General features: G+C 42.5%; 1 protein-coding gene across 1 annotated transcript; it reads left to right on the top strand.

The window, feature by feature from the left end:
• Window positions 1-140: 140 nt before the first annotated feature.
• chrna2b (cholinergic receptor, nicotinic, alpha 2b (neuronal)) lies at window positions 141-11,454 on the top strand. Its single transcript, XM_080490806.1, has 6 exons — window positions 141-910; window positions 5,069-5,220; window positions 6,226-6,270; window positions 7,019-7,128; window positions 8,586-9,738; window positions 11,172-11,454. The coding sequence occupies exons 1-6, from the start codon at window positions 844-846 to the stop codon at window positions 11,295-11,297; spliced, it is 1,653 nt and encodes a 550-aa protein (XP_080346932.1). The 5' UTR covers window positions 141-843; the 3' UTR covers window positions 11,298-11,454.
• Window positions 11,455-13,626: the final 2,172 nt, after the last annotated feature.

Below are 13,626 nucleotides of genomic sequence, written 5' to 3'. Positions count from 1 at the left end.
CAATGAGTGAATTACAGAGAGAGCGAGAGAGAGCGAAAGAGAGATGGAAAGAGAGAGAGAGAGAGAGAGAGAGAGAGCGAAAGAGAGAGAGATGGAAAGAGAGAGAGATGGAAAGAGAGAGAGAGAGAGAGAGCGAGAGCGAGAGAGAGAGAGAGCGCGAGCGCGCGCGCTGTTAAAGACCGGTGCTCCGACGTGTCCCGTCTCTCTTGGGTGGATGTGGTCAGATTGAAGACTTCACAGCCCACAGTTTCCTGTCCGATCGCACCTGATCCTGGAAATAACCACTCACTTACTGAGTCTAAAATAAAACACTGTCAGCGGTGAGCTCAGCAAGGTCGCTGCGTTCATGGCACGCTGCGTAAAAGCGCACGGTGCCCGGGATCTTGCGCAGAAAGTAAGCTTGGCTTTCTTCGAGTAGTAGATTGTTTGTTGCAGATTTGTATGGGCAAGTTTGTGATTCCGGTTTGGAAAAGAGCTTCCATAGTAGGAGGAGAGCACCGTGCCGCTTCCTGATTCTGCACCGAGTGATGGATAGCTCTCGGACTGAGCGCGCGGAGGCTGCCGGCGCAGCGCTCGTCTGAAGTGCGCGCTCATAGCGACCCGTGCTGGGATTTAACTGGAAGACTAAAGTTTTTTTTGGGAGGGCGCACAGTCCGTCTTCTGCTCCCCGCCCACGGATGAAAAGGCAGTAATAGTGAGAGTTGTGGCGGAGTTTGTCCTGATATGCCTCCCGGCTGCGAAGATGACAGATGCTGCTCACGCGTCGCGGGTTCAAGATAACGTTTCCACCGTGGACGGACTATCCCGCGCGCTCTCCGGCCATTTATTACCCGAGTATACAAAATGCTACACAACCACCTGTTCTCTGTGGGGACGGCCGTTTTCTGGGTGCTACTCCTGAGTCAGACAGGTAAGTACTTTTTCAGCTTTCACATCGTGACGCCGAAAGGCAAGTTTCGGCGTCATCAAGGTCGTTAAACGCTGCTGAGACACTTTCAGAAAGATGTCTGAGAAGGAGCCTGCTGGGACACTTTGGGAAAACCAGCACGAGATCAAGTTTAAATTTATAACGAGCTTCTACAAGTCTGACAATGTTTCCTAATTTTGCTCCTCATCCAATCATCACACATTTTTATTCAAAAGTGACACATCTCAAGCAACAAAATGAGGTCAGTCAACTAAAGCAACGACTTGGTTTCGATCTGAGAAAGAAGAACAAGAATTGTGCCTATTTGCATGGAGAAGGACCCACTTTCACTTCCACTGGTCTGTAAAGGTAGAGGAGAATCTAAGAGATGAATGAAGCCGTTTTTTTTCTTACAGGTGTCAAAAGCTGCAAGTTTCACCGTAGATTTGAAAGTGAACAAAGAAAAATAAACAAAACAAACCAACAAAAAACGGCCACATAATTTCATGTATACTTTGCATTTGTCAAACTATGTTTAAGGTCACAGTGTAGCAAAATGGTAGAAGGGTGGCACTGACCAAAAGGAGACAGAGAGTGAGCCAAATCAACTCAATCAGGAAAGAGTTCTTTAAAGGGAAAAACTCATGTTGGATCCTTTGGAGGGAAAGTGGAGACGAGCATAAGATGTTTTGCTGTACATCTGGGAGGGACGAGGAAAACGATGCTGAGGATGGGGTCGCCATGCTTGGAATGAGGGAGGATATGAAGGCGACTGGTGTGGGAAAGGAAAACGTCTAATGAAGTTTCATGTCATTGGTTTTTGTTCAGTATCAGTAAATGATGAACTAATACGGGAAGAATTCAGTGTAAAAATCAACACAATTACTCAAACAGGCAGATTTTTGTATTTTAAAAATGAAAACCCTCCAAAGATATGCTGCGCCAGTGCAATTATTCACATTTTCCAAAAGCGTATCACTCAACTGTTTGTGAAAATTTCCTCTTTAACCTTGATGGTCGAACCTAAAATTGTAAACACAGATCAAATCGGTATATTTCACATGGATGCGAAACTACTTGTTCACAAGGCTCAAATAGCATGTTCCTAGGACATATGTTGGTGGGTCTCAGCACAGCCTGCATCTCCTCCCATCATCCACATGTGCAACAGCAATCATGCATGCAGGTAACTGATCTCGTGCCAGCTGACCTGAACAGTGGGACACAAAGAGTTCGTCTTTCTGACGACAAGCTCATTGATTCTCACGCGCCGACGGACACTAAAAACACAAATGTTGCATGTCGTATTTGAGCTGAACTTTCCACTTGCCAGTATTTGACGGCCCAATTTCAGCGAGAGTGCCTCTGGCTTGAGAAGCTGCTGACTTGATCATCGGGACCGGTCAGGCTTTCATACGCCTGGCCAAAGGGCTTGGCGGCTGTCCAAAATCCCCGGCTCAGCGTGCCGGATGTTTGGAGGTGTCATCTCATTTCAAGACTGGGCTGGCAGGAGACTTTGATCTACGGCACCCAAGAGTCTTTAGGCAAACCCCACATCTGGTCCTTGCCAGATGCACCTGACAGATGAACACGCGCTGCCCCGGCCGCCAACAGAGCAGATAAGAAGTCTCTGGTGCATGTTTGTTTGCCAGATTGAAATTAGCTCATGATGGCAGGGGAAGAGTCCAAGTGTACCTTGAGCAAATTAACAGTGACTAATTACCACCTCTAATGTCTGTTTTTCACAAACAATTACTGGAAAGGGCTAATTTTTTAGGAAAACTGTGTCACACAGAGCTTTGCGGGTCCGTACTGATTGTGCCTGGTGCTAGTGAAGCTGTGCCAAGCAACTAATGAGCATGGCCAGTAATTCATTTAATCGGATTTACATGTATTCCTGAGGTAAGTATGTGCACCGTTTCAGCCCGTCGTCTGGTGATCACCCCTGAACTGTCCTACCGTTGGAAAGTGGAAGCTCTCATGATTGCTTAAAAAAATGAAGGGTAATATTGGCAAATAAGTTTGATGGCATTTCTATAATCTTGCATTCATTGTGGCTTCTCAGGTCCTTTTTCCTCTTTTTGATTTTTCCAAAGATTTTATGGATTTTAACGTGAACCTATTCGCTTCTTTTTGTGAATAAAGTCACAAAAAAAGTATAAAATAGATTTTTCAAATTAAGAAGGGAAAAATCCTGGGCTATGTTTTTGCACAAATGGAATAATTGGGGACCTTGTAGAGGCATTAGTGACCTTTAATGATGATCCCCCGTCCTTCTCTTTAGGTAAAAGTACACAAAATTCTAACACTGTATGTCAATGATGGTCATTATGGAGGGAAATCTGAAACATGAGGTGCAATAAGTAAAAAAACACAATGAAATACAATAAAATTCTATAAAATGACAACGACTAAAACAGGAGCAGAGTTCAAGCTGTCCTGCTTTTGGTTGCTTTGTCTGTGTCTTAAGTTTCACTGTTGCACAGAAATGATGATGTTCAGTGATTCTCTGACATCTTGACGAGATGTGAAACTAAGATGTGAGAAAAAAATTTAAAAATAAAAAAATTTCATAATGTACTGGTATGGTATGGTATGGTATGGTCCTTAAGCTCAAATGAGATATATGCTGAAATGATCTTTTTAAATGTCAACATATTGTGGACACACACCCACACCCACACCCACACCCACACCCACACCCACACCCACACCCACACCCACACCCACACCCACACCCACACCCACACCCACACCCACACCCACACCCACACACACACACACACACACACACACACACACACACACACACACACACACACCCCCCCACACCCACACCCACACCCACACCCACACCCACACACACACACACACACACACACACACACACACACACACACACACACACACACACACACACACACACACACACACACTATGACCCTGCACTTCAAATGAAAACCATCAGGTAATAGTTTTATGCATCAGCTGCAACACCGAGTGACAGACAGCGACACAATAAACAGGCGTCTCTGGTGAGAGATGATCTCACCTCCGCTTAACACCAGCAAGTAATGATGCGTGTAATTGACTCTGGCTACACTGATGAAGGTGGCAGCGGTAATCCCCGAGGGACGGGATTCCTGACTATCTCCATGCTTTCTATTCCGCTGAAAAAATAATACAGTGACGCAGTCGGAGTGGGGACACAAATGTGTCTTGACTGCGTATTCACAATCAATTTGATTTATACGCGCGCACACACGCACGCACGCACGCACGCACGCACGCACGCACGCACGCACGCACGCACGCACGCACGCACGCACGCACGCACGCACGCACGCACGCACGCACGCACGCACGCACGCACGCACGCACGCACGCACGCACACACACACACACACACACACACACACACACACACACACACACACACACACACACACACACACACACACACACACACACACACACACACACACACACACACACACACAGTACAGCTCAGGCGGTGTCCCTGTTCTTCAGACTCCACCTGCTCGGCTTCAGAAACACAAACAGGCGACTCTCCCGGGGAGTTCAGATTAAGAGATTTGTGGAATCTATGAGACTTTATTGGGAAAATTCTTAGAAGTTAAGAGTAGGACTCTGTGATGAAACACGACACGTTTAAGGCGCCTGCCCTTACTCCCAAAGCCACAACTATTACACCAGCCAGATTTACTACTACTTTAAGAAGGGATTAAGGGAGACACGCATGAGAGAACGTGGATATGATTCATACATAGACTTTTCTCATCTGACGCTGGATTTTCACATTATTTAAATGTAGCATTAATAAATATTAACTTCTCAACAAAGGCAGGAATTAATCTAGTGCCAACATATGCAAAGGGCCTCACTTCATTTGTACCCATGTTCTCATGCTATATTAAAAAAAATGGAGGGACTCCATATTGCAGCTTGAACAAAAATGGTTTTCAGATATATTTAACGAATGCACATATAAATCCGAAAGACAGAGTTAATCTACATAATCAACACGGCCAATTTATAAATTCCATGACTCCCATATTCCATTTGCCTTTTATGAACGTTTGACTTTGGGTTCAGGTGAGTGCTGTGCTGCTGAAAGTAAAAGGAATCATTTCTTCACAGTTCTCTGCTATGACAAGACTCACTCCCACGCAGAAGACGAGCTCTTCAAGACGCTGTTCGCTGGGTACAACAAGTGGTCTCGACCCGTGCCAAACATCTCCGATGTGGTCATCGTCAAGTTTGGACTCTCCATAGCTCAGCTCATCGATGTGGTGAGCATTTACACAGATTCCATTGAACACCTTTGTGGTGCAATTTTAGTGGGATTCAGATCAAATCATTATTTTGTTATCAATGCTGTGGAATTCTCCACTTTTTGGCAGTCATTGTAATTAAGAGGTATTTTGTTACTTTGGAAAACAGACATTTCCTCTTAAACAATTCATTTTAATGAACCATTCAACAATATCAAGCCTCAGTTCACAATGTGCTTCACAACTTACAGATCACAGTGGATTTTTATTACACTTTCTACATTTTCAAAGGCATAAAAACATTTGGCCTACATGTAGCTGGAACTCCGAAATATAGCAGGCTCCTTTCTATTGTGATCAGAATAATTTAGCTTTAATATCAAAATATTTCTACATCTGTGTCGTAACCCTGATCACCTGAACTGATTCACCACATAATACAGACTACATTGCGTCCCTGGTGGTCATAAATATATTGCAGTTAATATAATTTCTCACAGCTGACAAATTTCATTTTGTGGACCAGATTGGACTCTCTTGCGGGCCAGTTCTGGTCTGCGGACCGTATGTTTGACACCCCTGTTCTCCCATCAAACAATGCTTTACTGAAGTGCTAGTTTTCCCATAAGTTTTGGGGAGACATTGAGAGTGACAGACACAAACAGTAAACAGCCTAGGTTAGGGTTTTTATTCATGGCCGTCGTCCATGTAATTTACATTCAAAATAAACCCAAGTAACAGACAAAAAAATTGTTGCCCAAAGCAACTTTAAAAACATCCTAATTCCCCCCAAAAAACCCAGACTTGGCAACCTGCATTATGAGATTGCTGTGTTCACATGTCTTGGAAAACATTTAAGCTTTTGCTAATATGCAAATTTTTATTTACACACACACATTCGATTTATCCACACCATGTTTAAATCTTTCATTAAATGTGTTTTTTCTTGTGGCCTGGGCTCAGCTGAGTCGTAGTGCTTCAGATGTATTTTACTGACTTTTTTTTCCCCCCTCCATCTGTCAGGATGAGAAGAACCAGATGATGACAACCAACGTGTGGCTGAAACAGGTTCGAAGCATTTCTGAGAAACATGTCAGTGAGGATAAAGTAATATAAACAAAAAGGCCACTGTTTTTGCTTCTTTATTGACGTTTAGGCCCCGTTTACACAAGAACGAATACGAGTGTATCCGCAAAACTTTCTTCACTTTTGGGGGGGGGGGGGGGGGGTCCCTTTACACGACACCAGTGTGCGGATGCACTGTATCCGCAAAGTTTTTAATCCGGCTCCCAAAGTGAAAAGATTCTTTCACGGCAGCTAATCCTTCCTGCAGAGCCTGTTACTGCGCATGCGCATCTCTCCCCCTCCCTCCTACTCATCCAGTTTTAAACAAACATGGCGGCCGCGTAGTGGTACTAGTATTCTAGTTTTATAGTCCATATCAGTAGTTTTATAGTTGAGACTCACCCCTGATAGCATCCGATGCGTCATCAGTCCATGCGGATGTCGGGTGCTCCCCATTTTCTTCACGTTTATAGTGTCTTGTTCTCTGCACACACGTCTGTGTAGTTTCATTACAAAATCAAGCAACAGCGCCCTCCTGTGGCCCGGCATACTCACTACATCGTTGTCTCTGTGTCCGCTGCTGCAGTGTAAACAAACTCCTTTTTTTTTAACGGATTAGGCGTTGTCACGTGAAACGTTGTCGTGTAAACGGGGCCTTAAAAGAACTGAATGCATCAAAAGGTTGAATAAAAGACCAATTTAATTTCCCACGAGAGTAAAACAGAAACCATCTGTTGTTTGTAACTCCCAGGAGTGGAACGACTACAAGCTTCGCTGGAGACCGTCAGACTACGACAATGTGACGTCTATAAGAGTGCCATCGGAGCTCATATGGGTACCAGACATTGTCCTCTATAACAAGTAAGTCTGAGATATAATTTATATAGCAGCTAAAGAAAACAAACACTATCAGGGCTTCAACATTTCATTTCCCTTTTATTATTGTTGTTATTATTATTATTATTATTATTGTTATTATTATTATTATTATTATTATTATTATTATTATTATTATTATTATTATTATTATTATTATTATTATTGATTGATCAATCATTTGGCCTGAAAACAAAGAGCATCGCATTGCTCAGAGGTCAAGCTGACACCCAACCAGCCAGTCTTGGTGTTTGAGTTATTCCAGACAGAATAAACAAAAATATCCACAATTTAATAGCTTGGATCTTGCTGTTCTTCCGTTATACATAATTCAAGAGATGAACTGATAGTGGCTGGGAGCCAGATCAGATGGATTATTAGTCCCTTATCTACTTGTCATATGGTCAGAACACTGACCGTCACTAAAGTGCTACACTCCAGGCCACTGTCCAAACATAAACTGCTCATTTTAAATGGTTTGTAATTATGCAGTAGTTACTGTAAGTGGATCCAAACCGGGGTTGCTTATAACTAGAGCCCACCTGAAAAGGTTTCCACTCTGTTCCAGAGCTCAGGGACCTGAGGACAGACCATCGCAACCTCACCAATAAAACTGACATGCTTGTTCTTGGATGGTGGAGGATCCATATGGGCAAGCATGCAAACTACACAGAGACCCTGACCCTTAACCAAACCCAAAGCCAAAACTTCACAGTACCTTGCACCACCTACAACCAGGTCAAAGTGCATCACTCTAGTGGACAGGAAAGCTAATTCTGTTCCTTTTTGTGAACATGGAACAGTTTGGCACAAATACACCTCCTCCTAACAAACACACTCTTCCCATAATAAATAGATTCAAACTGATGCCTGTTAAGTGGATGTTCAATAATATGAAGATGGCTCCACCTAGTGGTCTCAACTGAAAATACACAGACCCTTGACAGACTGTGGCTTTAACATGTTAAAATCTATTTGTCAGGCAATGACAACACATTCACATCCTTTCTGTAAGCTAATAGGTATTCCTTTTTATTTCCCTTTGTGTCTGTAGCCCCTACATGTAGTGTGAAGTCAATTTAAAAAATCCACCACTTTCCCCTTCACCTAAAGGGACCTCACAAAGATTAGGCTAAGCAGGCTCATGATGGAGTTCTGCTCCATCAGGCCCATTTAATCACAATTTGTAGTGAAATTATAGAAGGTGAGACTGATGAAATGACGAGAAGTTAATATTGCATCTCCTTCAGAAGCTCTTATCACCTTTACAGTGATGAGTAGAGGAGGAATCACTGACAGAGACTGTGAGAAAATCATTAAAAACTATTTCCGCAGAAGGTTTCCAGAAAGCAGGAAAAAGAAATGATGATCCTTTAAACCAGTTCAGGGCTACGGGTCGATGTAGTTTGCCGTTGCTCACATGATCTCTTCTCCATTTCCAGTGCTGATGGTGAATTCGCTGTGACTCACATGACCAAAGCTCACCTCTTCTACACGGGCAAAGTTCGCTGGGTTCCACCTGCCATCTACAAGAGCTCCTGCAGCATCGACGTCACCTTCTTCCCCTTCGATCAGCAGAACTGCAAAATGAAATTTGGCTCCTGGACCTACGACAAGGCCAAGATTGACTTGGAGCGAATCGAGAACACGGTGGACCTCAACAACTACTGGGAGAGCGGCGAGTGGGCCATCATCAATGCTGTGGGGACGTACAACACAAAGAAGTACGACTGCTGCCATGAGATCTACCCGGACATCACCTACTTCTTCATCATCCGGCGGCTTCCTTTGTTTTACACAATCAACCTCATCATTCCGTGTCTGTTGATCTCCTGTTTGACCGTTTTGGTTTTTTATCTGCCCTCAGACTGCGGCGAGAAAATCACTCTGTGCATCTCTGTGCTGCTCTCCCTCACTGTCTTCCTCCTGCTCATCACAGAGATCATCCCGTCCACCTCCCTGGTCATCCCCCTCATCGGCGAATACCTCCTCTTCACCATGATTTTTGTCACCCTGTCCATCGTCATCACTGTGTTCGTGCTCAACGTGCACCATCGCTCTCCCAGCACTCACAAGATGCCCCGCTGGGTCCACTCGGTGTTCCTGGACTTGATCCCTCGCTGGCTGTTCATGCGGCGGCCTGCGCCAGATGGCCGGCGTCGCAGGCTGCTGATGCTCCAGCAGGAAGCGGCGGCAGAGCGGCGGCAGCTCAGGTTATCCGGTTACAAAACCGGCCACCTCCTCAGCACCTCGGCCACTTGGTTACGAGACGGGACCACGTTAGAGGACTCCGAGAGGAGTTGCTACGAGGACTTGGAGCTGGGGACTCTCACGTCCTATTTCTCCTTCCGTCCGCCATCTCCCAGACCGCCGGGGTCGACCCCTCCAATGCAACAGAAGACCCCACAGAACCGACAGGAGACCCCCACGGGGACAAACAAACAGTTGACGGGGGCCCGGGTGAATCCCACTCAGGGACCTGCTAAAGTTGACAACAGGGATTCAACGTTCCTGCTTTCACCGAGCGTTATACGTGCACTAGAAGGAGTGCACTACATAGCAGACCACCTGAGGGCTGAGGACGCTGACTTCAGTGTGAGTATCTGTCTTCATATACATCACTACTGCCATGTACAGTACAAGCTGCAATTGATGTCATCCATTTAGTTCAGAATATTATTGATATATAACGTCACCGTATGATATGAAGTTGCCTGCATGTATACGGTCTGCATCATGTCAACAGTATTTTACAATGATAAAAGCCTATACATTCACCAGGCAGCATGCAGAGCAGTGACTCAGTTGGTATTCTGGGTTTGATTTTCCCATCATGTGATTCTCCATGAAGTCTTTTCAAGTTTCCATTGATTTGCAAGGCAGAGAAAGTTCATGATAGATCATTTTATTTAATCCAGAAGGACAGTACAGAACCAGTACAAATTACTGAAGTATCATCAAGAATCTAAACCTGAACGGCAGAGCAAGAATCAAAGAAACTGTTGGAACCAAATATTTTATGTGACATCTTCCGAAAAACCGAATTTGAAAAATCTGCTCTGTTATTAACACACATCTGAACAAAATGTCTTATTTTTGTTGATGCAAGTTTGTCTGTGCAAGTCTGTTGGTATAGGTACTCATCTCCAATTAGTATGTTCATGTATTATATATATTTTACTCCACTTTAGTTTTCAGGTTACCAATTCTAAGAAAAGAACGTGGAGAACAATTTTAACAAGTTTGGGTTAACTTCTGCTCATTTACGTTTCACTTTCAGTTGATTGTTAACAAATTATTGAAAAGTCAACCGAAACGAGACACTGGTGAAATGAGTAGCCGATCAGATATTTCAGGTTAATTCTGTATAATCTTTTAGTTCTTTTAACACAAGTGAGATTTCTGGACCAAAGTCCCAGGTTTATGTCATGAGAATTTACTTTATGGGGAAACAGAAGAAAGTAGCAGTACAGATATTTGAATAAAATCAAGTGACTTTTGAAAACGGTTCTTCAACTTAAGGACACCTATTTGAAGCAATGATTTCCACATAGTAAGGTAAAATAGAGCCATAATGAGCTATAAATTGAAACTTTAAAGTGTTGACTTGTTGTGGCGCAGAGTATTCACAAAACAAATGTCTATAGTCTCACAAAAACCAAACAAATACGACTGAAAATGACCACAATCTCACCACAATAAATAAATAAATAAAGCTTCCTATCTTTCAATTTTTCATTATCTGCTTGGTGGCTGGATTGGAGCCTCTTGTCAGCCGGTTTTGACCCGCAGGTCTTAGGTTTGACGCCCCTGATGTACAACCTCGTCCTGTTTCTAGTAAAACATGGCCACAAGAGAAATGTAAGAAATTAAAGTAAAATATTTTGCAACAGATCGACCATGAAAGCAACAATAAGAGCTGGTAAACCAGAGTAAACACACATGAATGTATGACCCAGGATGTGAGCAAAACATACTTGAGTCTAACGTCTCACATCTTTTTTTTTTTTTTTTTTTAATCTCAACAGGTGAAGGAGGACTGGAAGTATGTCGCCATGGTGATTGACCGCATCTTCCTGTGGATGTTTATTATTGTGTGCCTGCTTGGAACAATTGGTCTTTTCCTGCCACCGTGGCTCGCTGGCATGATTTAAGGCTTGAAGGGGAAGTAATAAAAAATTTAAAACATAATATCGCGGCCGCTTCCACTTGAGTGATATTTGATATTTAAACTGTAACTGAACTCTGTTTCAAAACTGGAATCGTGACTCAAGTTTGTGTCACGCAGTCTGAACCCTGTGAAAAGGGGAGAAAAAAGAAAAAAAAGCTCCTTCACACATCTCGAAAACCAAATTATGAGAAACACTGATGGCATTGCTATTTGAGATTCTTACCCCCGGTGGGGTAAATGTTTGTAGCGATGACACCACGTTCAGGTGTCCAGATGTGGCTCAACTCTCGTGTGAAATGTCAGCCTCAGGTCAACTCCTGCAGCCTCTCTAACTAACACATTACAGGGAGGCACTTATTCTGTCTGTCGCTTCAGGGATTATAATTGGAAATTATTCCCATCATTTACTTACAATGATTCATAACACTGTGGTCATTGACAGATTTTCTTTTTTTTTTAACCTTGATGATATTCACATTAATGTTGAGGGAGTTATTTATTTTACTAATGAGAAAACGCATGAAACACACACACAACTAAATCCTTCTCAACTCCTCCTGCAGACGTGAACAAGGACGAAGACATACAATATGTGAACTGACACTTGGAAAAGGAAGTCCTCTGGTTTCCTCCCACGGGGAAACATACATGTAACTGGTGATCCTGAACGACTTTAGCTAGAAATGTGTTTGCCCTCTGATGGACTGACGACCTCTATAGGACGTATCCCACTTTTTTCTACAGTGTTTTTAGATGGATGGATTATTTCTTATTAGTTTTAATGGGGTCATACGTTCTTCTATCACATGACCATTATTGGAATTGAAATACTGTGACGACTGCATGAGAAGTGGACTCACATCTTAGGTACATCTAAGAAACGTTAATTTTCCGAAAATCCATTTTTGTGTGAGCTCAAAATGTTCAGGCCAGACAGATTGATTGATTCTCTGATCAAATTAGAGAATTTAAGTTGTTTTGTATTGAGATGATTGTTTTCCACGCTCGACAGAAATCCATCCAGATCACTTAACTGATGGATGAATTTTATGGAAACCTGGAAATTATCTATACATTAGTCACACTTTTCAGTAAAATCCTTTATTTATTTTTTTAGGTTGTACTGTACACAGTCAAGTTTTTTGTTTTTTTAATAACACGTATTTATTTACTTCATCAAGTGATAATTCCTCATGTAAAAACACTTTATTTTAACATGCTAAAATAATGTAGCAAGGGACTTTCCTTATTCAACAGTCAAATTAGCTGTATGGAAATGTGGGCACAATAAAGCAAATTGTAACAGACGCCCTGATTGCATACAAAGACATATGATTTCAAAAACAATAATTGTTTCAGTAAAAATAATCAACGTTCGCCTGGTAGCTCCACTGATGGTTTAACTACTCAAACATCGTCAGAGGAATCCAATCATAATTTCCCGAACCATCGAGGAACGGAAATGAAATAAGACACAAGTGGAAATGTTTCACCGGTGCGAGTTGAACAGTCTGCCACCGCCACGTTCATTAATATTCGTCCTCTGTAACCAACGATGAATGCAGCACATTTTATAACAATCTATCTTGAGTTGTCATGATTCTCTGTTTATACCAAAATGTCTGCCTGTTGACATTCAGAATTATTTTTGGGGGTGTGTGTCATAGATGTGGGAAAACATAGAGCTGTGTGTCGTGTGACAGATTTAAATGCTGTTGTCTGACCTCTTGTTGCCTGATGGGATATTTTTTTACAGGTTTATCAACGAGGGGCTGTATTGTTTCCACTTACTGGGGTTGTGTGATTTGGACAGAAATTGTATTTGTATAGGCTTTTTTTCTTTTTTTTCTTTTTTTAATGCTGCCATGAGTAGATTTATTTTTCAAGGATATTACAATACAATAAATACACTAATACAACACCTTTAAAAATCTCTGCAAACTCTTCGTTGTCCTGTCAAAATGACCCTGAGACATGTACATGTCATTTTCATCCTGAAATCTCACTGACGTCTTAATGATAGTTATTATTGATGTGACTGTAGGATGATGAAGTCTAAGTATTTGATTTTAAAATGCTAAAACACACGATTTGCAAGGATTATAATTCAATATAACGACAAGGTGAACTCAGTAAATGTTCAATGTTGTGCTAATCAGCTCATCCGCATTTATATTAGTACACATTTTATGAACTTTTTACACGAGAACAACTCAGCGCTGACTGAACAAAGAGGCAAAGTCAATGCATGGGGCTGCGATATGTTTCAAACATTTAAAGACACGAATATCAGAAAGGCTAAGCAGAATGAT

Source organism: Lipophrys pholis (genome assembly GCF_963383615.2).
Source record: "Lipophrys pholis genome assembly, chromosome: 21".
NCBI lineage: Eukaryota > Metazoa > Chordata > Actinopteri > Blenniiformes > Blenniidae > Lipophrys > Lipophrys pholis.
The sequence above is the reverse complement of the archived record's forward strand: the minus strand, read 5'-3'. Positions and strand labels throughout refer to the sequence as shown.

Coding starts and splice junctions, on each gene's coding strand:
- chrna2b (XM_080490806.1), top strand. CDS start 844: ATGCTACACAACCACCTGTTCTCTGTGGGGACGGCCGTTTTCTGGGTG. Junction 911..5,068: donor GCTACTCCTGAGTCAGACAG/GTAAGTACTTTT, acceptor ATTTCTTCACAG/TTCTCTGCTATGACAAGACT. Junction 9,739..11,171: donor CTGAGGACGCTGACTTCAGT/GTGAGTATCTGT, acceptor TAATCTCAACAG/GTGAAGGAGGACTGGAAGTA.